Raw genomic sequence first — 26610 nt, forward strand, 5'->3', positions numbered from 1 at the left:
TGACTCAGAGGACTGCTAATGGTGGACGAGGTCCTGCCACTGAGCCTCTGCTTCGTGCATAAGCTTGTTCCAGATTTAGAGGCAGCCCCGGTGGCCTGCGCGTGTGCGGCCGAGTGGAACGCGGGCGGGCTGTGCGCACGCTGAGGGGGGAGCTCCAGGCAGCAGGGGGTTCTCAGAGCACGAGCCTTCGCCTCAGGCAGCTGGGGCTCCTCGGGCACTGTTTCCCGCCTCCTCATCACCTCCCCTCTGTGTCCCTGCATCGCTTGTCACAGAGCCCAGCACATAGTAGGTGCTTAGACTCTGATGAACCAATCAATCCCTTCCAGATGAGGAGAGTGTAGCAGTGAACCAGGGTTAGATACAAGGAAGCTGTCAAAACCTTCGCCATTCTATGTACTTTAATGCCTCTGCCACAAAATTCTGTGCAAACCAGCAGATACTAGACAGGACAGGAGAAGTGATCAAGTTCAAAACCCTCGCACAAGGATATAATAATAGTTCAGGATGCGATGTGAGCTCTGAAGTCAGACAGTTCTGCTGTGTACAAGCTGTGAGAGGAAGGGAGGGAGGAATAGTAGCTGAAACTTTCCAAATTTGTTCAACAGCAGCAACCCACAGATGTAGGAAGCTCAGAAGCCCCCGCAAAAGGTAAAGGCTGGGTGAGACTGGCTTGCCCGGCAGTGACTTTCCTGCCCTATAAAGTAGCTGTGGCTCCCTCGTTCCACTGCCAGCTAGCACACATCTGGCCTGTCTTTTTCCCCTTTGTGTTGTGTTGCTTAGGAGTGCGCCAATTAAGAGATTCCCAGTTTAATACGAATCATCTTTTGATTGGGCGCACAAGAAAGGGTGAGAAGGTGTAAGTCTGGGAAACGGCTTGAGACGTGCCTTGGTGGAATGCTGCAGTGTTGGGTGGTGAGGCGGTGGGAGGGTGGGAGGTGTGCTGGGGCTAGGAAAGCGCAGAATGCATTGGAGGTTTGGAGAAAGGCTCACACGGAGATATAAATGGGTTTAGAAGAGGAGGTTCTTTGACATCAAACACAGACTTCACCTGTTTAGAATATTGGCCTAGTTCAGGCCTTACATGGAAGAAAGAGAAGGAAAAGTTTCCTGTCTCCTTCACTGCCTGGCTGGACCACAGGGCCGGCTCCTCCCGGGACCCAGGACCAAGTTCATCGATGCTCTTAATGGATGGTTCAGCTACATTCAGTTAAATGGGTTTCCATGGAGTAACCTGGAAATGAAACCATATCTTCTAATGTAGTTTCTGTGCAGAAATGCACTTTGAAGCGCAAACCTTTCACATATTGGGGGTTCATTGGTTGGTTCGGTTTTTGTTGCTTTGGTTTTTCATTTTCAAGTGCTCTCACTGTTAGAAAACACCAGTAAGTGAATTCCCAAGCAGACCGTGGGCTTTTCCAAACTCCCAGTTGGAAATGGTTGAGAGTCATTAGCGGGACACGAAGGCATTGGCCCTCTGTGCTATCCCAGCATCTCTTATCAACAAAGGCTCCTGAATCTGTAGGCCCTGGGGGTTGGGGGAGAGCCAGAGACAGTTAATTAAGGGGAGGAGCTGTGGTGCAAAGCAACATCGCAGCCTTATAACCACTTCCCCCACTGAAGATGAAGATGTTGTTTATTTTTTTAAATTCTCACCCAAGGAAATGTTTTTCATTGATTCTAGAAAGAGGAAGGGAGAGAGATAAAGAGAGAGAAACAACGATGTGAGAGGGAAACATCTATCTGTTGCCTCCCACGTGCACCCCAATGGGGGATGGAACCTGCAACCTGGATGTGTGTCCTGACTGGGAATCGAACCCATGACCCTTCGGTGCATGGGGCGACATTCTAACCAACTGAGCCACACTGGCCAGGACTGAAGATGTTACTTTTTGAAGTACAACGCAACTGGGCTTACAAAGTCAGAGTGATTTTCTGTGATTAAGAGGCTAAATTTTGAACCAAGCTACAGAATCTGTTTTATACTTGTGTCATGTATTGTCTCTGGTATTCCCAGGCATAGAAATATTATTGTAATTAGTTTTATATTTACTTGGGAACTTGCAGTTTATGCAACGCCTTCACCAGAGTCAAGCATATGGTTAAAGGAACTCTTAACTAGTTATAAAAACTTTGTAATGCCACTTAATCTGAGTCTTCAGCTAACCCATGGACCTACTTTCTGTGGCTCAGCCATCTTTGAACTCAAGAATGGCCCAACTGTTCCGTATCAAGGTCCAAAAACATAAGAAATTTCCTGAAAGATTCAGTTCTATCATAAGCTTGGAACAGTTTACAATTAGTCTAAATCACCTCGTACATGAAGGAAATAACTGGGAGTTTTTGGCAAGTTTTGGAAGTGAAAAGCAAGAACTTTAGAAATTTGGAGACAAAAGAGATCAGAAAAGATTTCATAAAGGAAGTGAAATTTGGGCTAGAAGAGTCTTTGAGTCAACTGAGAGATGGGAAGGAAATTCCAGATAGGGGAATAATATAAATTTTAGATCAAAGCCTAAATGTAGCTTAGCCAAGAACTTCACATTGAGGACACCCACAGACCAAAGGTGGACTTGAAATGGGCAGTTCTACCCCCATTGTACTTGCGTGCAAAAATGCAAAGAATGGTATTGGTAGTTTTTTAAATTAGAGATCTTTTTTTCTGTTTTGGAGAACCCAGCAGGGAAAAACACAGACCCCTGAGACAAAAAGGACTGAGCCCCACGTTCAGTTCAGGGCTTAGTACCCAGCAGATGTTGCATGAATGTTTGTTGAATGAATAAACGAATGGAAGCGTGCATAGCTGGTGAGGTGGGTGGAGTGCTCCCAAGTGAAGGCCCCTTTCTCCTAATGCAGTCGCCTCATCTGTCCATCTTTGCTTTGTAGTGCAGAGCCCTGCCTTCTTGTCCTTCCAGAAAAGGGTTTTCCTTCAAGACTTACTTTCTTTAGAGCAGCCTCCACCCTGAACACTCCGAAACAATCATTTTGCCTGTTCTAAATCGGAACTTCACCTGTTCACTCTTGTGCCCTCAAGGTAGGCTGTGAGCCAGTGGCAATAATAGTGTGAAGATATACAGAATAGTGTGAAGGTATCCCTGGTCTCACTTATATAACGATCACTTTTCTTTTTCCAAACATAAATGTTATTTTTTATTATTTCAAAATTGTTTTCTATTTTCACGAAAGTAATGTAGGTATACAGTCAAAAAATACTAAAGGTTTATTATGAACGATAAACCCTCTTCTCACTTCTTCTTTCCTCATTTGTTTACACAGTGAAGTCACTATTTTTGGTTAAAGTAATTATTGATATTTACATTATATTTTATGCATTAAAAATAGCGTTCCCTGCAGAACCAGCAACAGCTAACATTTATTGAGCATTTACTATTGACTAGGCATGTTTTCATGTTATAGTTCATGTGACTGTGTGTGAGATCAGGTACCGTAAATATATCCATTTTACAGATGAAGAAACCAACCACAGAAAGCTTAAATCACTTGCCCAAGGCCATAGCGCTGGGTATTCTAGCTCCAGAGGTAAGCTCTTAGCCACTGTAAATGCTCATCTGTGGAAAAGTCCTACCACGTAAGGAAATAAAGATCCTAGGCAAGAGTTTGAAGTTGTACCAGGATTTGGGGACTCAAATTTAGTTATCTCCGAAGACAGAATGTTCAGTGGAAAAGCCCCAGGGGAATAAGTTTAGGCTATAAAGCAGAATAGTTTGTTTGTTTTTGTTGGTTTGTTTGTTTTTGTAAATACTTCTCTTACCACCTTTCCCAAGCCCTCATATTTTCCTGGGCATAGAATAATAATTAGTCCACCAGAGGACCTTCATGCAGATTCTGGATGAAGAGGCCGTCCATGGCATTTCATTAAGATGCCCAGATAGATGCTGGACTATTTTGAGCTGAGGATATGAACACAGAACTTTTGAAATTGGAATAGTCTTGGAAAAGATGGGATTTATCATTATAGATGTATCACTGATCAAAAGAAGGCTGGGTGAGAAGGTATGAAAGTAGGTGCAAATTTCACCAGTTTAGGAAACAACTGTAGCCCTGGCCGGGTGGCTCAGCTGGGTAGAGCAACTAAGGTGGTCGGTTCAGTCCCAGGTCAGGGCACATGTAAGAAGCAATCAATGAATGCATAAATAAGTGGAATGACATATAATTTTTAAAAAACAACTGTAAGATTTATTCTTACCTCAGAGAGCAGCATATATTGGGGTCTTCTGCTTTCTTCTTTCTTCCCCATCTAATATGTACACTTAGGACAACTGCTAACTTTTTTAATACTTCTGGTGTTATAAACTCATCCAGCACTCATCTCCACCTGGTTGACTCCTTTCCAAGTCGGTTCTGTTGATTACAAAAGTAACCTTGTCACAGATCTATCTGGGAGATCTGGGATAGGACCAGGATCCAGAAGACGGGAATTCCATACTCACCTAAAGCCAGTCCAGCCAATGGATCCCCTCCCAGCTCTAAAAACGTACATATATAGAATATACTTTACATCAAAAGTGAGGTGCCGAGATTTGGTGGGAAATGGTGTTTTCAACGTGATGGAGCCACCACAAAAACAATTGGCCCCTCTCTGATGTCACCTGAGGAATGAAATGCTAGAAATGCCACCAAGGCGTTGCTTTTCCCCAGGTCTTTTGGGGCTCGCCCAGCTTGCAACTGCCTGCATAGGGAGGACTGGGGAGTGGCTTCGGAACGGGGTGTCGGCTGCTGTTCCTGACGTGGGTTTGAATAAGTCCAACAGGAAGAGAAGGAAAACTGTGAACAGGTGTGCGGGAGCTGGAGGGAGGCAGTCCCGCTTCCCCCTCCTCTTAATCAAGTTGGCTCAGTGTTCTGCTGCGAGGACCTTGGGGCTGGGGACAGTGGCCATGCTAATTGCCTCCAGTGTGGGATCTGATTAAGGGGGCCTGCGGTCCCACGTCGGTCCCCCTGTGCCTTAAACAAAGGAAAACTGGATTTCTATAGAGGTGTTTTCACTGTCACAGCCCAAAGTGCTCATTCGCCTGCACAGAGGCCTGTTGGCAAGCGCACGTCCTGATGGCTGCGTCGCCATGGAAATGTGTGACACATTTGTGATGAGTTGTCTATTTCCAGATGGACATCTTCATTCCTTTGAGAAATTCGACAGACCATTTTCGCGTATTCCCTTTGCACAAACTGGCTTATCTAAGGGTCTTGCAGGCTCTTTTGTTTCCTATCAGGATGACTTCTGTGCAATGTGTGTAAGTAATGGTGACAGGCCTGGCTTTGTGGTCGTGGCTGTTTGTTTTTCCTTTCTTCATATCCAATCACAGTACGCAGCATTGGCCAGCCAGCCCTGGTTGTTAATGACACGCTCAATCCTATCCCCTTTCTCTGTTAGTGATGATTCTGTGTTGACATTAAAAGAAATTCTGTATTTGGGATAATGCTGCTTTGAAAGTGATGTAGCCAGCAGCTTTTCCATTTCACTGAAGAAAAATATTAGAAAAATATTAATAGTGTGTCTGCTTCTTTCAATTCGGTTGTGTTCCCCGGAGGGATGAAAAGAGTGAAGACTGAATATTGCTAGGGTGCTCGGAGAGCAGCGGGCTGTGGCCTGGCAGAGATACCTTTTGCTGTGCAGCCAGAAGAAGGGCCATCTTTTGGAAGTTCTTTCAGAAGGTTGCTTCGGTTCTAAAACGTGCTTTTTCCAATCTATCATATATGAGTGTTTGGGCCTTATAGACAAAAATCATACGATCCATTGGAATTGTGTTAAAACATATACTGTGCGTGTGTGTGTGTGTGTATAATTTATAATTAAGTAATTAGAGATTCACCATAAGTAATTAAGATCACAGTTTGGATCAGTTGAATGTTAGTAATTATCCCAGCGAACCGTGGTTTATAAATATTAATGTCCCAAACTGAAGTTAAGGAGGCCCACCTTAACGATTATTTTTCCCTTTATTTTTATCTCTTTAATTATATTGGAAAGATAATTTGTCAGTGTCCTTTTATTTTATTATTAACAACTGCTCTTCCTAATTCTGAATAAATAATACAGTGCCGATTTTATTAATTGACTTTTTTCCTCTTCTGAATACCAAATCAGAATGCAAAATTCTTGTGCGTTGTAATTGTGGATCAGAATTCACTGATTAACTTGTTAGCACGCTTAGGACTTGGTATCTCTAAAAGGCTCATTACTGTAGCCTCATCAGTCTCGCCAACTTCTTTAGAAAGCAGCAGAAGCAGTAACTACCTTGAATTGTCAGGTGGAAAACCCAATTGGCTTAGCCATTAACATGGATTCTTTATTCAGATATATGCACATGTATTATTTTCAAAAGGATGAAAACTTTGAGAACCATTTGAACAGCATACTTACTTGGAGAAAAGTTACTATAACAAATGTCTTTGGGGGGTAGTATACTAAGGGATAGGACAAGGAAGCCTGAAACGATAAAGGAAATGATATAAATAATCAAGAAATTATATAAAAATTTGTCATTATATCAAATTAATCATAGGCAATAAGAAAAGGTATTGCAACTTCCTGAACTGATATACAAACTCCTTTAGTGACTGATATTTTCAGATAGCCTGTCATCAACATTATTTCATGCCATATGCTAGGCAATTATCAGTTTGTTGAAATTTTCCAGTTCCATAAGTTCTGTGATGTTTTCCCCCCGACAAATTGGACTAAAGATGACTCAAAGTCACACATATTTTTTACCTAGTTTTGCCCAAGTCATATCCTGTTGACAGGATGATGAAAATGTTATCATCGTCGTCACCGAACCTCTACCCTGAAAAGAGCCTTAGCTACAAGTTTTCCTGAGTTTGTCTCATGATGTTTGTCAATATTTAGATTTCTTGTACTCTCTCTGTGGCTGTTGTGAAGTCTAGGTCTCACCATGACCCACTGTGCTTTCCAGCCTTGAGTGATGTATCCACCTGTAGATCCATTAGATATTGCGGCTCTTCATGCATGTGACTTTACAGAGAGATTAAATTAAAGTGTGGGGGGGTGTAGAGCATGTGAAATCATTGCAGACTGCTCCACATTTAATATGGGGATGACAAATAGGAAGCATTTATTTCCCACTTGTTTATATCTATTTGTTGATCAATTGAACTCTTTAGTCTTAAATAGTACTTTGTTTTTCCAAAAGAGAGAAATTAGGTGTAAATGAACTGCTGAAAATTGCCACCACTGGTATTTGGAACTCATATTCCCATAAAGAAAATATTAGTTCATAAGAAGAAACGTCTTCCTTAGACCATGATGTGCTATGTGCTACTGTGTGCAGATCCCAGATAGTTTTAGAGGTGGAATAACCTGTTTCCTCTGCCACCATTTGCTCTCTGTAAAAGAAGCAGGCACTGCTACTGTTACTATCTGTCTTTGTAGGTGCTGAGCTTTCCCGGGTAGACCGAGGAGAGCGCCTCCTGGTAAAAAGAGGCTGGTTAAGCTCAATCCAGACGATTTCAGATGAGCCCCATAGAAAGGGCACAGGGAAAAGGTGCTTCACAAATTACACTATTGGGCCTTTCTCGCTGACTCTCTCCTACCTTTGTGAAAAAGTTATAAAATGTCTTTTCTTTTTTTGGTACTCAGATGAGTATAGGATCAAACCGGTGGAAGAAGTCAAATACATGAAAAATGGGGCCGAAGAGGAACAGAAAATAGCAGCCAGGAACCAAGAAAACTTGGTAAGAATTGAATTTCTCATATAGCAATGCATTTTGGGGACACCGTTGTAATAAAAATCTGCACTGTGCATTTAAATGGCAACTCACACACTGGGCACAAGATTTCTTGAAAATGCTGCCACTATTTTTAGCTTGCCTGGAAGCCAACCGTGACTCCTGTATCCTGTTTGTGCCTGAATAAGCCCTTCTTTAATCTTGATAGAGAACATTCACTCCAGGGGAAACAATAGCAAAATTATTAGTGTTGTAAAATGGTTCGATTTAAAGGGAAAAGCATGAAGGAGGGTTGAGGTTTATGGGGAGAGGGCCATTCTTTACTTTTTCCCCAGCTCCTTTACCTCTTATTCAGGTCAGGGTGAATGGCTGTTTTCATTATTCTGGACGTGTAGTGTGTTGGGGAAGTTGCCTTTCAAGGGAAAATAATGTACTTTGACAGTAGGTCTCTATCGAAATAGTATTTCACATTCATAATGTTAATGGCATTGTGGGTTTTGAGTCAATGTGAGAACTGTAATGACCTGAAACAGAAAGTTAGGAACCTTTTCCGTTAATGTGAATCAATAGACATGTTCCAACTTCTTATTCCATCTCTATAAAAATATTTAATTATTGTCATAGTAGGTAATTTCTTAAAAGAGGTCACAAATGGTTAAGTATATGCATTTATTCAAGTGTGCTAGAGCAAAATTGCTTTTATGTTTTATTGTGGGATTAACTATTTGCTACTTTTTTCATGTTCAAGTGAATGTACTTTTAAGAAGCTTACAATGTCATGAAATATGTGCTTTGTTTTTATGACTTCTGCGAAAGCAGAGGGAGTTGGCAGAATATTAACCAGTGCTCGCGAGTATCTAAAGTTGTTACTGTCCACAATACGCTACTGAGCATAATGGGCTAATTCTTCTTTCTCTACTCTGTTCTGAACACCTGATCTACAACTCAACATCCTGAAGTATCAACACTGACCATTTTAGGTCACTTTAAAGGAGTGAAAACACTTTATAACGAAATTTTGCTTCAAAAATGGGGACAGGAGCCGGGTGGACGGGGTCCATGGGGTAAAAGGGGGGACATCTGTAATACTTTCAACAATAAAGATAAATTTTTAAAAATGGAATTTGGATTTGAAGGTTTCACTGAGCCACAGAGAGTCATCATACCTATGGTATATTTTAACATTGACACTTAAATACAGAAAAAAGTAGCTGTGATTAAATAGTGGAAGTTAGTATTATCAGACTTTTTACAGGAATTTTTTTTACCCTGAATAGATAAATAGAAGACCTAAGCAGTTGAAGCATCAGTAGTCATTTTTCTACTTTACTGAAAATCAGAGTTTCTCCTTGCTTGATGTAATTTCAGCTTGATTTATGAATCTCATCTTTAATAATAATACTTCCATTGGAGGCTAAAGACACTGGTGACCAGCCCGACAGTGGCCCGTTTCTTGGATCTAACTAGTGTCCATTCCTACTTCCCATGCTTGCATTTCTGACACCTCAGGCAAGAAATGACCTTTATCTCACAGCTTGTGAGTTTTCCCTCAATGTGCTCTTATCATATTTAGGCCAAGTCAACATTTTTCCTTTCCTCTTAGTGCTAGTGTATCTTTTTCCAGGACTGTGGCCAGAATCTTTGCCAGTGCTTTTTCTCTGCAGCCTGAATGGAGATTCAAGGAGAGAGAAATTCTGGTCTCACTTACTTGTGGATCATCTGTGACAAGCCCACACCCCTTTACTCTGCCCGCCAATCGAGTCCAGGGCTCTAACAGCAGTTCTCAAGTGTGTCAAGACTTCCACAGAGAATGGAGAGTAAATGAGTATCTCTGATTCTGAGACTTCTAGACTGCTTTCCAACTTTAAGTGATTTTCAGCTATCTGGGAGTATGTCATCTTTGTCACCTACTCCGTCCTTCGGGATGCATAATCAGGTATTGACCTGATTGCTTGAGAAAACTAATAGCTTCCTAAAATTGAAGCTTACATTGGAAGGTGAATGAAATAGATTTAACTATCCTTGATTTTTACCTCCATTAAAATAATCCAAGTCAAGACATTTTTATGTTTCAAAGAATGATTTTATTTAAGATGTAGGTCAGAGTATTTTCTTAAAAAATTTTTATTCAAACTGTTGAAAATAAGGGGCACAGCAAAAATAACCAAGGTAGGATGACAGTGGGCTCTGGAAAAACTCCCTGAGTTCAAATCTCAGCTCTGACACTTGATCCCTCATTGCGGAATCAAGTTACTGCTCTAAACCTCCCACCCATCAAGTGGAGAAAAAGACAGTGCCTCCTGGTGGTGCTGTTTGAGGGATTACATGAGATGTGCATTGTAAGACCTTGAGTGCAATGCCTGGTGCATGATAAGCACCTGATAAGACTTAGGCCTTAACATATAAAACAAAGGATAAAAATAAAAGATATTAGAGTCAGCGTGTCTTTCCTTTTTCCTTTAGTGAGTTGGTGAGAGATTGCTAAATGAATACTTTAAGTTAATGCCAGTGCTACACACATTTTGAAAAATCTTGCTCGGGAACTATGAAATTATTTAAACAAATATGTTCTGTGCACCTGTTATGTGTAAAGACGTAACTTGTATTGAGAGACTCAGGGAAGTTGGGAGAACAGTTCAGTTCAACACATATTTCCTTGATCGCCTCTGTGTACAAGGCTCTGTACTAGGCTGCAGAAAAATAGAAAATCAGGGAAAGCACTGACCTTCACCTCCAGGCACTGTGTGGCGGTGGACAAGGTGAGCACCGAAGGACTATAAATAAAACAGGGTGAAACTGATTCCAGCCGAGAGGACTGCTGATGTCAGAGGAGGCAGAGATCTGTCTGTTGGGGTGTCTGGCCCCACTTCATGGAAGAGCTGGTATTTCCAGTGGGCCTCAAAGGACAGAATGAGGACAAGTGCCCCAGGCAGAAGTAACAGAGCTGGGAAACGCAAAAGAGATTTAATAAAAAGCTCCTAGTCCTGTTTGATTGGGGAATCGGAAGGAAGAAGAGAAGGTGACAGTAGGGTAGCGGTGGGAAATTAGAATCAAAATGCAGATGAGGTAATAGCCTCGGTGTCCAGGTCTGAAATTAATTCTGTGGACTCAAGGGAGCCCTTGAAGGTTTTCAGCGAGAGCTTGGCATGATGAGATTACGATTCGGGAAAGATTATGTGGCAGCAGCAGTGTGTATGGATTGGCGTGGGACGCCCAGGTGGGAGACCATGCAGAATAGTTTTTGCGAGAAGCAATGAACCACAGTCGAGGTGGTGTCAGGGAGAACAGTAAAGGTTTGGACTCGGTTGCAATCGAAGCAACAGCATTTGACAGCTCATAGATATTAACAAAAAAGCAGAGGAATCAAGAGATAATGGGAATGCCAAGATCATAACATCCCCCCTCCCCTGGAAAGGTGACTGGTGGTAGCAAGAATAAATAGTATCCTCAATGAAATGAGATGGTCACTATGAAGACTGTGTTTGCTGGAAATACAAGGGGTTTCTTCCTTCCTTCATTCCTCAGTTATTCATTATTCACTGTTGCCCACCCTTAGCAAGATCACAGTGTCGTCCACAGGAGAGAAAGTTAAGCCACTGATCACACGGCGATGCAATAGGTACGGTAACAGAACGTCTGTGCTTTGGAGGACTCAGAGGCCCTGCAGACATAAATCCCACCCTAGGGAGCTCACTTTCTGGTAGCAGTTAGAAGGCACGTGACCTAAATGACCACAATTCAGGGAACGTTGTCAATGCAGAAGTTGGTTTTGAACAAATAAAGCCTTAGGAACTTGCAGAACATCTATGCGGAGAAGTCTAGCAAAGGGCAAAAATAAGGGTGTGGAGCTCAGGACCAGTGCCTGAGATATAGTAGGTGTTCAGTGTATGTTCGTTTGCTTGAATAGATGGGCGAATGAATGAATAAGAGTAGTTGGCCCCTAGTAGTTTGCTCAGTAGTATTTTTAAAATTTTTATTAATTCATTTTTAATTATAATTGACATACAGTATTATATTAGTTTCAGGTGTACAACATAGTGATTCTACATTTATATACCTTACAAAGTGATCACTACAATAAGTCTAGTAGCCACCTGTCACCGTATATAGTTATAATAAATAATGTTAACTGACATTTCCCTTATCCCCATGACTTATTTTATAACTGGAACTTTTAGATCTCCAGTCACTTTGGCCCCATGGCCGCAGTGGATGTGGGTGGAGGAGATTCATGCTGGTTTTCTGAGGCTGACGAGGAATCATTTATATGTCAGTCATTTATGTACTCTCTACAGAGATGTGCATTTATCCCAATTCTCAGCATCGCTGGGCATTGTACATTCTGCTTTACTCCTCTCGGACTTTAATTCCTTCTTAAGAAAGGTGGTGTGAGTTGGAGATAATATATAGATATATGGCAATATGGGTCTTGGCTTCATCGTTTCTAGCTTTATAATTTTGGTCAGATATTTAAAGCTTCTGAGCTTCAAGTTCTTCCTTTGGAACCTGGGAATAACAAAAATTATTATATTAGAAGGAAGTGTAGGATATGTTTAGAATCTTCAACGAGACATGGAAAGCAGAAGCTGTGGAGAAATAAAAGTGGCTTATTTCATTAGATCAAAATTAAGTGCCTCTATAAAACAATCAATACCCGAAAAAGCAGCAGCCTGGGAGAAAAATATTTATGACATATAAGTGGCAAAAGATTAATATCTGGGGTTTATGAAGAACACTTGTAAATAATTAAGAAAAAGATAACCCATTAGAAAAATAGGTAAATGAACTGAACAGATGGTTCCAGGCAGAGGACATTGGGCATTAAGCATATGAAAAGATGTTCCTCATCACTAGTACATGGATGCTCTCTACCCAACTCACTGCATTAGAAGATTCCCAGATTTCTCTCCGAAAGATTCCAGCTGCAGCCGAAGGTGTGCTCACCTGGATGGCTGGTGGGCTGCTCTCTAGAACACCTCTGTGCTTTGCTCCCTCAGTTAATTGTATGTTTTCCAAGAGCCGGCGTGATGGTTCACAAACCTGTTTATACTGGTTGAATGTCATTGTAATTATGCGATTTAGTTAAGTAATATGCACACTGATGAAACAAAGTGTGGAGAGAGAGCTGTTTCAGTGAAAATTAAATTAAATGCTTCAGAAAGTCTTGATGAAGGCACAGTACTAAAAGCTCGCTGTTAAATTTTGCGCTCAGATTCTTTCACAGGGTCTTTATATTCACATACGAAACCAAACCAGGGAATCTTAGATGCGCATTATAAGGTTGTGCTTAATGAGGGGACTATATGGAGCTCCAGTCAGCGGTTCCTCACTTAAGGGGACATTGTTCCTACGTCAAAGATGGGAGATGAAATGCACATCTATGGTTTTAAAATTAAGTAATATATACATTTTTATGTTGCCCTGCCTTCACTGACTTCACGGTTTAGTTACCAGTCTGGATGGCATTGCCTAACACACCTTTCACTCTAGTTAGGGAAATGCAAATTAAAACATGATCTTTTAGATTGGCAAAATTTTCAAGGTTGATAATATCACTTTGGCATGGCTGTAGGAAAATATGTATTCACATACTAGTGGTAAACAGCTTGGAGGACAATTTAGCAGAATCTATTAAAACTTAAACATGTATACCCATGACCCAGCACTTCCACGTCTTGGAATTCACCCAGGCAGCTGCTCGTGTGCATGAGGAAGCTTGCACAGGACTCCTCACTCCGTGCTGTTTCTGTTAGTTAAAAATGGAAAATAACCTCCATGCTTGTCAGTAGGAGAAGGATACAGCTGTAGTATAGTAGACAGCAGTTATATGGAACGACTTAGGGCTTTATGAAATGTAAGTTGTAGAATGGATATGTATAGTATGATATCGTTTAAGTTTTTTTAAAATAAAACAGAACAACTATATATATATATATATATCTTAGATTTCATATATATACACACACACACACACACACACACACACGGAGAGAGAGAGATTCCGCTAAATTGTCCTCCAAGTTTATATATAAACTCATATAAAAAATCTGGATGGATGCATCCAAAGCGACTAACAGTGGGCACCTGAGTTGATGGAGGACGTGAGCCAAGGCTCAGTTTCCTCCTCTGCAAAATGCAGACAATAATTGAACCCACTCTAGCAGGAAGTTGTGAAAATTAACTAAGACATGCCTGCAAACTCTTAGCACAGTTTCTGGCATAGAAAATGCCACCATTGGCCATTGTCAACAATGGAGCTGGATTGAGTGGGAAGGATGAGAAAGAATTGGATGTGGTGCTAAAAGGGAATTTTAATTATTTTAATGTTAACTTTTTAAGGAAAATACAAGCAGGTTGTTTGTGTGATTTAAACTTTTTAAAGGGAGGATAGTAATAACAAATCTCCCAATTTTGACTGCCTGGGAATCTATAATGTAAACAGGATTATGTCGTTCTCGCGTTATCTTAAATATCCTCGGTTTTTCTTTATTCTCTGATATCCGATTAACAGAAGGCAGTTAAAAGGAAGCTCAGGGATCATCCAGCTTCACTCTATGTAGGTTAACAGTTTTGTATGTAAATAATTTAAATTACTCCAGACTTGGTAGTTTCCAGTCCCCTTGGTTTCTCCAAAGTAAGTGTCTTGACAAATAAAAACATTCCAGTTTTAGTTTTGAAGTGCCCCCCCTTCCTAAACACTAAAACTTCATCTTGTTTTCCTTGATCAACATTTGTGATTCTTTAGCTGTCCTCCATAGGAGTGAATAAATCATTTCATGGTGGATTTGTTTGTTTTTTGTTTTTTTTGTCTTTTGGTATTTGCTAGATTTATATGTTTACAGTCGTTTTTGATTCACCATTTCCAGATATTTTTTTATAAATGAGAAGACTCTTTTCTATCAGATGACATATATCATGGGTGGCTGTACTTTGATTTTATACTGATGCATAGAGGCAAAGACCGATTTGAAACACCCTTGTATAAGTCACCAACTCCTGAGTACAATCAAATGGCAAAATAAAAAGTGTTCTTATGTGCTTTAGTGGGAAAGGAGAGGAAAACCAAGCTGTAGGCATGAGTACCTCCTCCGTCCGCCTGTTGAGCTTGTAAGAGCTTCCAAACCTATCTCCAGTGGGTTACATTTACAATAAATGTCAGAACATCTGGTTGCAGAAATGAAGACTTGGAGATTAGGAGATATATTTGATAAGAGGAAATGTCCCAGAAACTATGAGAACTTTCCTTGGAGCAGTGGTAACCAGCTGGTGAAAACTGGGACGTGTCCCTGACCCACAGAATACATGTGGTTGAAGCAGTGCCACGTAGGGGGCTGGTGTTCTCCAAGGCATTGGACTGATCGACAGCCTGAAGACAAGAGAATAGCCTGCAATGCCATTTGTCGCCGTAGGTTAATGGGAAAGCTAAGTGCTCAAGACCACAGTCTCGGTATCACTCTCTTTATTAGCGTATACACCTGTGGGGAATAAATAAAATGCCTGTGAACCTTATAAACTCTGATCTATAATGTTTTTATACCAACATATGTGCGTTCCCATAGCGATGTTCTCATAATTAGGAACCCTCTAAGAGCTATTGAAACTCTTCTTTTTAACAAACACGTCTGTGTTAACTCGTTATGTGACTCTCTGGAGCGGCTGCTATACCAGCAAACTGACTTTTCTGTTCCTTGTGATCTTAGGAATGACTGTCCATCTCTGAGTGCTCGTCCTCAAGTGGAAGGTCAAGTAATTATTTTTAGAAACTGACTCAGACAAAAGACCGTGACTTTGAGTTGTCCCAATTTCCCAAGTCACTTAAACATCCCTAGTACTGTTGAGATTAAGGTAAAACAAGCAAACCGATGTTATAGGCAGAGTACAGCTTTGGGAAGCACCTTCCTTCCAGGAGCATGCTGGATTTGAGCTCAGGCTGAGGCTGGAATGGGCTGTAGCGGGAGGTCTGCACTTGAGGGAGATAATTCCTGGTTGGGGAAAATCTAGAGGCCTGAGGGTTCCCAAACCAAAGCCAAGATCGAGAGTGGTCCTCAGAGTATCCCTAGAGCAGCTTCACAGACATCACTTTAGCACAAGACTCATCCTCTAAAGTCCCCTGCTTCTAACTCGGTGGTCTCCTTCCCACTCCCTGCTCTCTCATGCAGGTGATGTGACATCAGCCTTGGGGTTCTTCCAAATAATTAGAGGAATAGCATCAGGATCCCAGACGTGATCTTCCTGAACCTTTTCGTTTTGTAAGGGAAACAACATCTCATATGAGTAGAGGCTTTGGTGGTATCATTAGTCTGTTGTAGCACAGAAGGAAGGGATGGGAGGGAAGGATGCTCCCTCTTCATCGATCTTGGAGATGTTCTCTGCCCAGCCAGCATTTTTGTGTTACCTGAGCCAGGCACATTCAAGGTCTTACGGATTCTTCTGGCACTGTGCTCAGTTGTTTTAGAGTAAAACAGGAGTAGACTTTAATTCTCTACGGATGAGGGATTGTCGAATCTGCCTTCTATGTTTCAAGCATTGAACAAAAGCAAAGTTCCTGATTCGGGGATGGGATGTTATGAAAATAAACGCATGCCCGCAAAAGTGCTTTGTAAACATAAAGCCCAACACAAATTAGAGTGATGATTGTTGTCACTAGAGGACACCTGGTTTTGTTTCTGAGATTAGTTGCTATTTCGTGGTGGAAACAAAGTTAAGGCACAGCATTCTTCTGGTTTTAAGTCAGAGTTAATGCCTAGTCCCCTAGGTGAACAAAGACCTATATTATCATAGCACACTCCATTCCCTGACAAGGAAGGAGCAGTATTCAAGTGCATACTCAACAGATACAGAAATCAGCGAATGGAAGGCAGGCTTTGGAGCAACTACTATAATCATCCCAAAAGCTAGGCGTAGCAGAACATGACTGAAGTCCTATTTCAAATGGCGTTTTCTCTCTCCTTTCCATGCTAGTACACTGAACTGACCACACATACATGAACACACTCTTAGGGTCCTGGGACAACGTACTCTTGAATAAATCCCTGTTTCAGTGTATTCGGTTCTCACTGTCAGCTACGTATTGTGTGGGCACTGAAGGGACGTAAGGATTGACACAGCACAACTGCAACTCTCAGGGAACTCAGTGGGAGGCAGACACATGCAGGGTAAGGCCCTCATAGTGACCCTGATGAAGTCTTTCCGGAAAAAAAGAGTGGAACAGGGGGACCCTGACTGCGAGATCTGGGGAGAGTCTCAGGGAGCTGGCATTGCAGCCGGGCCTTGAGCTAAAGCAAGCTTTCATTGACAGATGAGGTTTGGGAAAGGATTTCAAGCAGCAGGGACAGTGGGACCTGACCAGGCATGGGGATGTGGCATGAATCATGAGTAGATGGGGAGGCTGATGGAACACGTTGTGTTTATTTGGTTAGTTGGTGTGTTCTCGCTGTTGGTTCTTTTTAGTGAGCACATTAATTTCTGGTTTGTAGATAGCCACATTCTTTAACCAGTTTGCAGTGTTTGTCACAGAATAATTAGAACAGACCTCTGCTCATCTAATTTAAAGATTGAGGGTGTTGATAATGACTTCCCTTTCCCAGCATTGTTGCAAAATGTGATGGCTTTTAAAGATGCTTTCCTTGGATGCAATGGGCTGTCAAGAAGTTGTTGTACATGGTTACTGCTGACTTTCTCCTGCTCAGTAAAGGGATATCTTCTCATTTATCCTCTGAAACATCCCCTGTTTCACTGTAGGAAGTACAGCAAACACAAACAATACCTTGGATTTAGACTTTGGGCCTCTTCTCCGAGTACAATTCCTTGATATTGAAATAGAAAGTGAAAAGAAGCCCTTCTAAAAGTTTGATTCGAATTGATCCACTTGGTCATTTCAGATATTGGATTTATTTATCTAAAACATAGGCATTTTTTTACCCAAGGGGCCCAGGTACAGAGCAGAGTGGGGAGAAATCAGCGACAACCGAGAGGGCCACCTAAGACCCAGCCATCATTATTAGACTGTCTGGAACAGTAACGTAGCAGTGTGCCTTTTCTACGGGTTGTTCATATTTCTCTCTTATCTCCTACGTGATGCTAAAAATAAAACCAAAGCATCTAAGTTTCACTCATCAGTTGGCAAACTCAGTGAGGTAGCTTTACCCAAAATTAATAATTGATGACCTGGAGGTGAGGGTTATCGAAAGAAACCTTAATGTTTCCAAGAGTCTAGGCTGTGAGATGTGTCTCTTCTCGTGGACTTTATTTGTGAGCAAATAATACCCAGTATTAACAGACATAAGGATTCACCAGCCCTGTTTGTTTTTAAAAAATTCTTGGTTATACTGACAACACATTCTATACCTGTCATTCAGAAAAGAGAGAAATAAATAACCAGGGATAAAAAATTCATACATCTTCTTTAAAGGCAGGAAGATGTATTATTTAGTTTGTCAACCTCATAATAGGCATATGAAGATGCCATTGTCACTGCCTGTTCCATTCATAATCGGCCTAATTTAATTCACTTACTGGGCTGTCCGTATGGTAATAGATGCCAAACTTCCCTCTTCTTTGAAAATTAAAACAATTGGTAATGACAGTGATATTTCCAAAACTTCATGAGCTCGCTCCGTTTTATTGGTTCACCTCAGAGTGTGATGGTGTAACACAGATTTCTATTTACTGGCAGACTCCTGCTCATAACTAGATCATTTGAGGGCTTGCTCAATTGGAGGCCAACCTTTTTTTAAAAAAAAATATTTTATGGATTTGCACAGTTGAAGGCACTTAGACCAGAAATGAGACAGGAATCTGGTGCTTGTGCCTAGGAGATGGGGTATGGGCTGGTCTCAGACACAGAGCCGAAGTTTCACTGTGGGAAGTGGGGTGCCGCAGCACTGACTTGAACCTGGGTCTCCCAGATGCTAACTGGGGTTCCTTTACTTCTGAGTCTGAGACATGCAGAGCCTGAAAGCGGTGTCAGGGAGCACGAGCTGTAGGGCAAGAACCGAAAATCTCATTCTGGTGAAGCGGCCCGTGTGACGGTGTCTTAACACTCGCAGGTGTGAGCTCCTATCAGAGACTCCGCTGCCCAGGAGCTGGGGGCCCAGTGAGATGAGATAAACGAGCCATCGCTGTTGGATTTGGTTTCTTCCTGTTATTCTCTGTTTAACTTTTTAAGTGAACTTCTCCCTGATTATAAATGTGTTACTTGCTCGAATTACTTTAAAGCATCCTTGGGACGTAGAGGAGTAAATAGAAAGAAGTAAAATCAGCCATAAATCCCATAGCAATTGTTTATGCTTTTATCCCTAATATATAGAGCCATGTAACTTTTTTCTGGGGGGGAAAAAATGGACCTGAGTTTCTTACAGAGCTAAGCAGAGTCTTACCTTATGTCCAGCAATTTTGTTCCTGGGATATTTTTCCAAGTGATTTGAAAAGCTAAAATCACACAAAAACCTTCAGCGAATGTTGGTAGTAGCTTTATTTATAGTCACCAAAAAAACCGGAGGGAGGCAAGAGGTCCTTCAGTGGGTGAATGAACAAACTGTGGTCCGTCCACACAATGTGATATTATTCAGCGATAAAAAGGGTGAGCTTCCAGGCCAGGAAAAACATGGATGAATTTTAAGTGTATATTGCTGAGTGAAAGAATCCAGCCTGGAAGGAGGTGATACGGTATAATTCTACTTGTATGACATTCTGAAAAAAGCAAAACCATAGAGATGGTAAATAGATCAATGATTTCCAGGGATTTGTGGGGAAAAGAGGGCTGAATAGGTGAAACGGGATTTTTTAAGGGTAGTATTCTATATGATACTATAATGGTAGATCCATGACCCTATGCAGTTGTCAAAACTTATAGAATGTTTACAAATTGAAAATAACTTTTAAGAGGTTAGGGGATCCCAGGATAGAGTGTAGACTGCCAAGAATCCGACAGTATTACAAAATGTGAAATAACCTCACTGAAGAGGGTGGGGTGAAAATACGCTGACTAAAGTAACTGTGGAAATGAACGGGGGCTGTAAAATCAAGAGTAAAAGAAACTATACATAAGAACTATGCTCATTTTTTAAATTTTTAAAAAATATGTTTTTATTGATTTCAGAGTGGAAGGGAGAGAGATAGAAACATCAGTGATGAGAGAGAGAGTCATTGATCAGCTGCCTCCTGCACGCCCCCGACTGGGGATCAAGCCCACAACCCGGGCATGTGCCCTGACCTAGAATCGAACCGTGACCTCCTGGTTCATAGGTTGACTCTCAACCACTGAGCCACGCCGGCCGGGCTTTACTCTTTTTAATATGGAGTTAAGAGTTAACAGTTTTGAAAAGACTAGAATTCATTAATGGGTGCTGGATGGTGAAGCCAGGTTCTCTCTGTTAGAGAGATTACAGACACACAGCGGGGGCCTAGAAGCACCCTGTGGCCATGGATTAGAGTTGGAGACATCAGTGTGAATCTAGAAAAACCAGCAAGACTAAAGAATTGGTTCATTCTGTTCTTACATATGAACATAAAACCGGATATCCTCATGAGGACTTCCTAAGTAACGGCCTCCCTGGACCTTACTCAGATAAGTTGGCCCATCCTTACGATGTCGCCTTTGAATTTGACCCAAGACATTGCCTCACAAGAACATTGCACAAGAAAGGAGGAATGGTTACATTCAGTGAATCATGACATTAGCTGAAGTTTTATTACATATTCTTCTAACATCAGTCACCCACCCCTTCATGGGTACATCCATTCAATTAGTAATGATACAGAACCGGGATAGCAGTATTTTTTAAACATTTTAAATATTCATCAGTTATTCCAGCAGTGCTAAATTAAACATGTTAATACAGTTGGACAATATCACTTCACTGGCTGCTAGAAGACCTGGGTCATTCAACAGATTTCAGACTCCTGAAGACAAGCCCCCTTACTCAGTGTTGTGGACCAAGAGCATCGAAACTTAGAAGGTTCCTGCTTTAACCTCAGGACAGCTTGCAGTCTTGTAAATGGTTAGATCATTGAACTGAGGTCAGACTCTTTGAGCTGGATATTATGGGTCTTGTTCTTTGTAGAAAATACTCTCAAAAGTGACTGCTTAAAGTATCCATTAGTTTGGGCAGTACATTGAGATTATCTACTAACAATAACAGTATTTTCTGAGTTGAAGCAATGGTGACGTTTTTACTCCTTAAATAAAGACTGTTCTGCATCTCCATTTTTACAAATAGTGATGTTTTGCTTTGTTTTACGGCAAATATAAACATACCTACAGGGATAAATAGGAAAAGTAGCTTTTATTTTCATCTTAACATTAACTATTAAACCTCCTTTGTTTTAATTTTATGTAAATTTTATTATTATTATTTTCATATCATTGGTTTCCATGGGAAGTTAACTTCCATTTGTAGCATCTTAATTTGTTATAAAATTACTATAAAATTTACACAATGTACTCTTCCTATGCATTTTAGTGTGATTGATCATAAGCTTTTAGTAGTATTTGCCCTAAAGCTTTTTTTAAAAAAAATTATTGATGAGAGAGAGAGAGAGGAACACTGACTTGTTGTTCCACTTATTTATACACTCATTGGTTGATTCTTGTATGTGCCCTGACTGGGATCAGACCTGTAACTGTGTTGTATCGGAACAACACTCTAACCAACTGAGCTACCTGGCCAGGGCTAGTTTTATCTGTCTTAATTTTATCTTTTTGTTTCATGACATCTTTCTTTTCTATCATTTGGCTTTGGAGGGCTTTTTTAAAATTTTATTTTAATCCAAGAAATCATATGAGCATTAAGAAATTTTGGCTTAGGGTTCTGATTGTGTAAGCAGAAACCATATCAGTGTTGTAATATACACGGGAATTTTGTGACAGATCATGAAATGCATCTAAAGACTAAACTACAAGAGAGCTTTGCTTGTGTTAACTAACCAAAAGGATATTGGGGGAGTTATCTCTGGGAAGCAGGGTTATGGAACATTCCTCTTCTTTTAAAAAAAATAGTCTTTTCTGCATTTAAAGTGTTTTCTTCCTTAGTGAACATTTATTACTTTCAAAACTCAGGAAAGGGAAATTATACCAAAAGCATTTAAAACACAAGGATTCATGGCAGAGCAGAACAGCAGCATTCATACTACTACAAATGTTAGTTGCTTTTATTTTTTCTTACAATGGACACCTTCATGAGAGGAGGGAAAGGGGCCATTCACCAGCTTCCATCTCAGTGGAGAACCAGTGGGGACTTCACTCTGCTTTAGGTGGCGTGGTTCATGAATGAGTGTGGCTGCGTAACTGCTCAGGATTTTATAAACGTGGAAGGTAAATGCATTCACATGTGGACAAATTGCTTTGGCTTTTTAGGAGTTCTTTTAAAAGACACAATGTAAGTACTGTTGTGAAACTGTTCCCATTATTTAGCAAAATGGCACTCATTTTTAATTTTATTGTTAGTGTTAATGACGGAAAAGTTGAGTGAACCAAATTGCCCAGATTTCTTTATTCTCACCTAGTTATTGAAAGTTTCTGGAACTGTATTTGCCCCCTCTTTGTTATTAAGTGCAATATTTTGAAGATTAGTAAATGTTTCTTTCATGATTCATTTTCTTGCCTGGCCTTAAGGTTGCTGTTAAAAACACCCAAAGCTGAACGATAAATCCAGAAGGGGAGGAGATTTGGTTAAACCTTTGCTAGCCTTCTAACATCCCTTAGAATAGACTTTATTTTTTGCCTACACGTTATTTCCTTTCATACTTACCCTCTCGGTATTGCTGGAGCATCCTTCCATTCCCAGCACTTTATTCCTTCACTTGGGAGCATTAGTGCCAAGTTCTCTCTCCTCAGCTCAGGTGGAATTTGGCAGGTAATATAAACATAAATGAGGTTATCGGCATTCTGAAACTGTTCGGAGACTAACCCGGGTTTGGTTATTGCTTTAAAAAGAGAACTGTTTGACAGCCTTATGGAAAACTAACTGCAAATATATCTAATAATTTTGCTGAGAACCCCCTCTGTTTGCTGGGTAAAAATAAAAGCATGGATTTGAAACAGAACACCTCTGTGTGGCCTGTTCATTGAGAAATAGCCCAAAATGTAAGAATGTTTATACAGGCACGTTTGTTTTTTTATTATCCCTCAATTCTTTAAAAGAATAACCCTCTATTAGAGAATTGGCTCAGCCACCACTCTAGGTATGAGTGATATTTTAATATATTTCCCCCCCAAATATCCCAGTTGCTTAAAAGAAACAGTCGCTTCACCCTAAAACAACACCAGCACCACCACTGTTCTGATGACCTATTATTGCCTAACAATCCGCTACAAAAGGCAGTGCCTCCGAATAACAAAGGCCGTGCCCGGCTCTGGGGACGGACTGCGTTCAGCTAGACGGCTCCTGCTCAGGGTTGCTCACGCACTTGCACCTGGACGCTGGCTGGGGTTGTCGCCATGCGAAGGCTCAGCTGGGCTGGATGTCCCAGATGGCTTCTTCAGGGGGCCGGGAATTGGTGCTGGCCGTGAACTCCACCGGGGCTACCCACAAGCACCGACATACGACTTGCCCACGTGGCTGGGCCTCTCACAGCGGGCTGGGCGCAGGCTTCCTGGAGCCAGTGGCACTCCCTCCAGTTCCATTTGTCAGAGCAGCCGCGGAGCCCGCCCAGATCCTAGGGAGTGGAAGATAGGCTCTGCCTCCTGATGGGGGTGGCAGGGTTGCATTGCAGAGGGCACCGATGGGAAAGACCCAATCGGGTGTCTTCGGCAACTACAGTCAGCCACAGCCATCAGCTTGTTCAGAGGTCAGGGTGGGTAGGGTCAGCTTCATGTGAGAAGCACGGTGGGAAATCCAGTTGACTTCAGCAACTTGGATTATCACCTTGGTTCGAATTTCGATTTTAAAGGAAAAGCTGATGGAGAAACACATGTACCTGATGCTCGAGGAAAACAGCTTTGGGGGTACCAGCTACCCAAAAGGCTAAGTGTATCTCATCCAGGGAAACAAAAGCCTTGTCGTTCATCAATAGGCTGACATTGGTCCGAGCGTAGGAAAAGTGGTCTTTGGCATCAAACCTGGCCAAGCCCCTTTCTAACTGGATGACCTTACTCAGACTCCGTGGTCTCTCACCTATGAAATAGGAGTAATGACTTCTACCTTTCTGTGTTGTCTTGAAGAATAAATATGGTAATTTACCTCTATTTTCTAATTTCCATCTGTATCCTATGCCCTGAAAACCTACCAGTTACTGGAGGGTTTTAGGCACTTCAGTACTTGTTAACTTCAGTTTTACTATTTTGTCGAGCATCATCCCATAGAATTTTTTTAATGGAGTCTTCTAACTAATTTCAATTTCAGGTCTTCAGACTTATAAATATAGTATCATAAGCAACATTAATTTTTTTTTTTTTTTCCTAAAAATCTTTGCCAACACGGTGGTTGATGCTGGATCATTGCATTTCAAGTGGAAGATCTCCATTTTAGTCTTAATGTCTGATTTTCAAGTTTAAATTCGTTCATGTTATTGGAATTTAAGAAAGAAAATAAAGTGAATTTTCAGTCTGAGTGAAAATGCATGTTTAACTAGATTTTTCCGTCACTCATTAATGAGGAAAAATTGTGTCTATCTCTAGGCAGCCCTCTTGCCTCAAGAGCCTGCTAATTAGCTAAATGTTTGGCATATCTCAGTAACCCTAGTAGACTGTATAATTAAAATTAGCTTCAAACACACAGTGTCGGGAATCTTATCTTCCTTCTTGTGAGCGCCTTCTTCATCTGAGAGCTTTCTAACAACAGTTCCTCAGTACCAGACTGATCTCAGGACAAAGAGAGAGAACATGTCCACCAAGGGAATCTTTTTATTTTGTATGTTTTTAAAGAATGTTTAAGTGGGAAGCATTTTTACTTTCTCAAAAGGTTCTAGTCCGTTTTTAGAGGAAAAATAAATCCTTTATGGGACGAGAGCTCCCAGTGATTTCCCAATTGTTGAAGATTCACCGTTGGTGGACAAGTAGTTTGATCTTTTTAAGTTGTTCATTTAATTGTTACACAAAATTTTGGGAGCATCATGAACTTGAAAGGTTTCTTAAGGTTGGCACTGGTGTAGCAGAGCATGCTGCAAGTAGAAATGTGGTGTTGATGACGTAGGGAAAGAAAATGTCTCAAACCCACTCATTTATTTACTCATTTAATCAGTCACTCAACAAATATTCCTTAACCACCAGTTACATGCCGATGACTTTCCTTGGTTTTGGGAATTACGAGGAATACCTACAGTCCTCTAGAAAAGGAGGGCAAGCCAGCGAGCAGGCAGTTTCCATAGAGTATGCAAACAGGCCTAACGAATAAACACATATTACTAATGCACTTATCCCAACCTTAGCACATCAGGGAAGTCTTCCTGGTGGAGGGGTACCTTTATAGTCTCATTTAGCTAAACTATCTTCAAAATGAAAGCTCTGTGGAAAACCACACAGAGAAACATAGACTCCTGATGCATCTTTTAGACGTAACAAATGATGCTACGATGTTGACCAGGGATTCTGGGGAACATCCTCCGTGCTGGAAGCGTTTGTTCATTTATTTAGCAAGTAGCTGATGGGTCTTTAGCATGTGTTGGGAACTGTACTTAGAGCCAGGAATACAATAGGACACAGAACTATAAAACATGATCTTCGCCTTTGTGAAACTCAGAGTTTGGAAGGAACAGGCTGGTAAGAAGTGTAGAAATATGGTACATGGTGACTTAGAAGCACAAGTTACTATTTAAAAGGGCAGCAGATGAGGCAAGAGTTAATTATGTCTCTCAAGGTTCAGGAAGGTGGAGCCTTAGAGGGCGAATGGGAGTTTGGAGGAAGACCAGGTGGAGAACAGCAGGAGCAGAGGCCCTTGCTTGAAAGGTCAGAACTCTCCAGAGCTGGGGTGAGGAGCCTGTGGGTGAGGTTCAGGTTCTGAGGGATCGTGTACACCGTCCTGACAAAATTGGGTGCACCATCATGCTGTGCGTGACACGGCTCCTGGCTCCCAAATCAGACAGACCCATGTTCAAATCTTGGCTCCCTTGCTCATTAGCATGTTAATCTCCCTGAGCCCAAATATCCCGAGGACACAATTGCAGTGCCTCCCTGACGGGTTATTGTTAAGGGCTCCATGCGAGAATATAAGGGAAGCGCTTAGCCCATGCTTGCACACCAGCAGACACTCAGTAAATGTTAGCAGTTGCTGCTATTGCTAGATCTGATCCCAGGGACACTGGAAAGCCACTGAAAGTTATGACCTTGCTGTTGTCAACAGAGATTAACTGAACTTCTTTGTGCATTATCTTAAAATGTTGTTTTGATACTAAACAAAGCAGTATCTGTACAGTGCTTACAACAGGTACATAGTGAGTGCTATCTACGTGTTTATCACATAAGTTGTTGAATTTAATCTTCTAAGGGAAAGAAATATAGTGTTTTCATTTTATAGATGAATAAGCTGAGTTCAGAGAAGTTAAGCTTCTTGCCAAGGCAGTATAGCTAATAAAATGTGGAGCCTGTATTCAACCTGTGTTTCACTCCGTATCATGACGGCTGCGTCTTAACATTTGATGTAGAAGCACATACAAAGTCTAATCATCGCGGCCCGTTTTTCACTTCTGTGATTTTTTGTCAGATGCTTTCCATTCCTGCTCAGGTGCAAGCAGTTGTTTTTACAGCGCGGCCCTCCTAGCCGGCGTGTAATTTTGCATTCTGCTTATTTCTTAGCATTATATCATTTTCCATTATCCTTTATAGTCATCATGTTAAATTTTAATGGATGCGTAAAAGAACTTCAAATCGATTTTCCTTAGCTTTTATCTTGCTGTTGGCTATTAGTCTATTTCCTACTTCTCATTAGTATGTAGTACATAATGCTTCTGTAAGCATATCCTCAAATACAGCCATTT

At 41.2% G+C, this 26610-nt stretch overlaps 1 protein-coding gene across 1 annotated transcript in view; it reads left to right on the plus strand.

Moving 5' to 3' along the window:
- Positions 1–26610, plus strand: part of LOC308549588 (uncharacterized protein C1orf21 homolog) — a 167926-nt gene that overhangs the window by 85857 nt on the left and 55459 nt on the right. Inside the window, exon 3 of the mRNA XM_081122382.1 lies at positions 7610–7704. Coding sequence (XP_080978508.1) covers positions 7610–7704 — 95 coding nt within the window. The remainder of the gene's footprint in view (positions 1–7609; positions 7705–26610) is intronic.

This window comes from Miniopterus schreibersii (genome assembly GCF_964146895.1).
Source record: "Miniopterus schreibersii genome assembly, chromosome: 19".
NCBI lineage: Eukaryota > Metazoa > Chordata > Mammalia > Chiroptera > Miniopteridae > Miniopterus > Miniopterus schreibersii.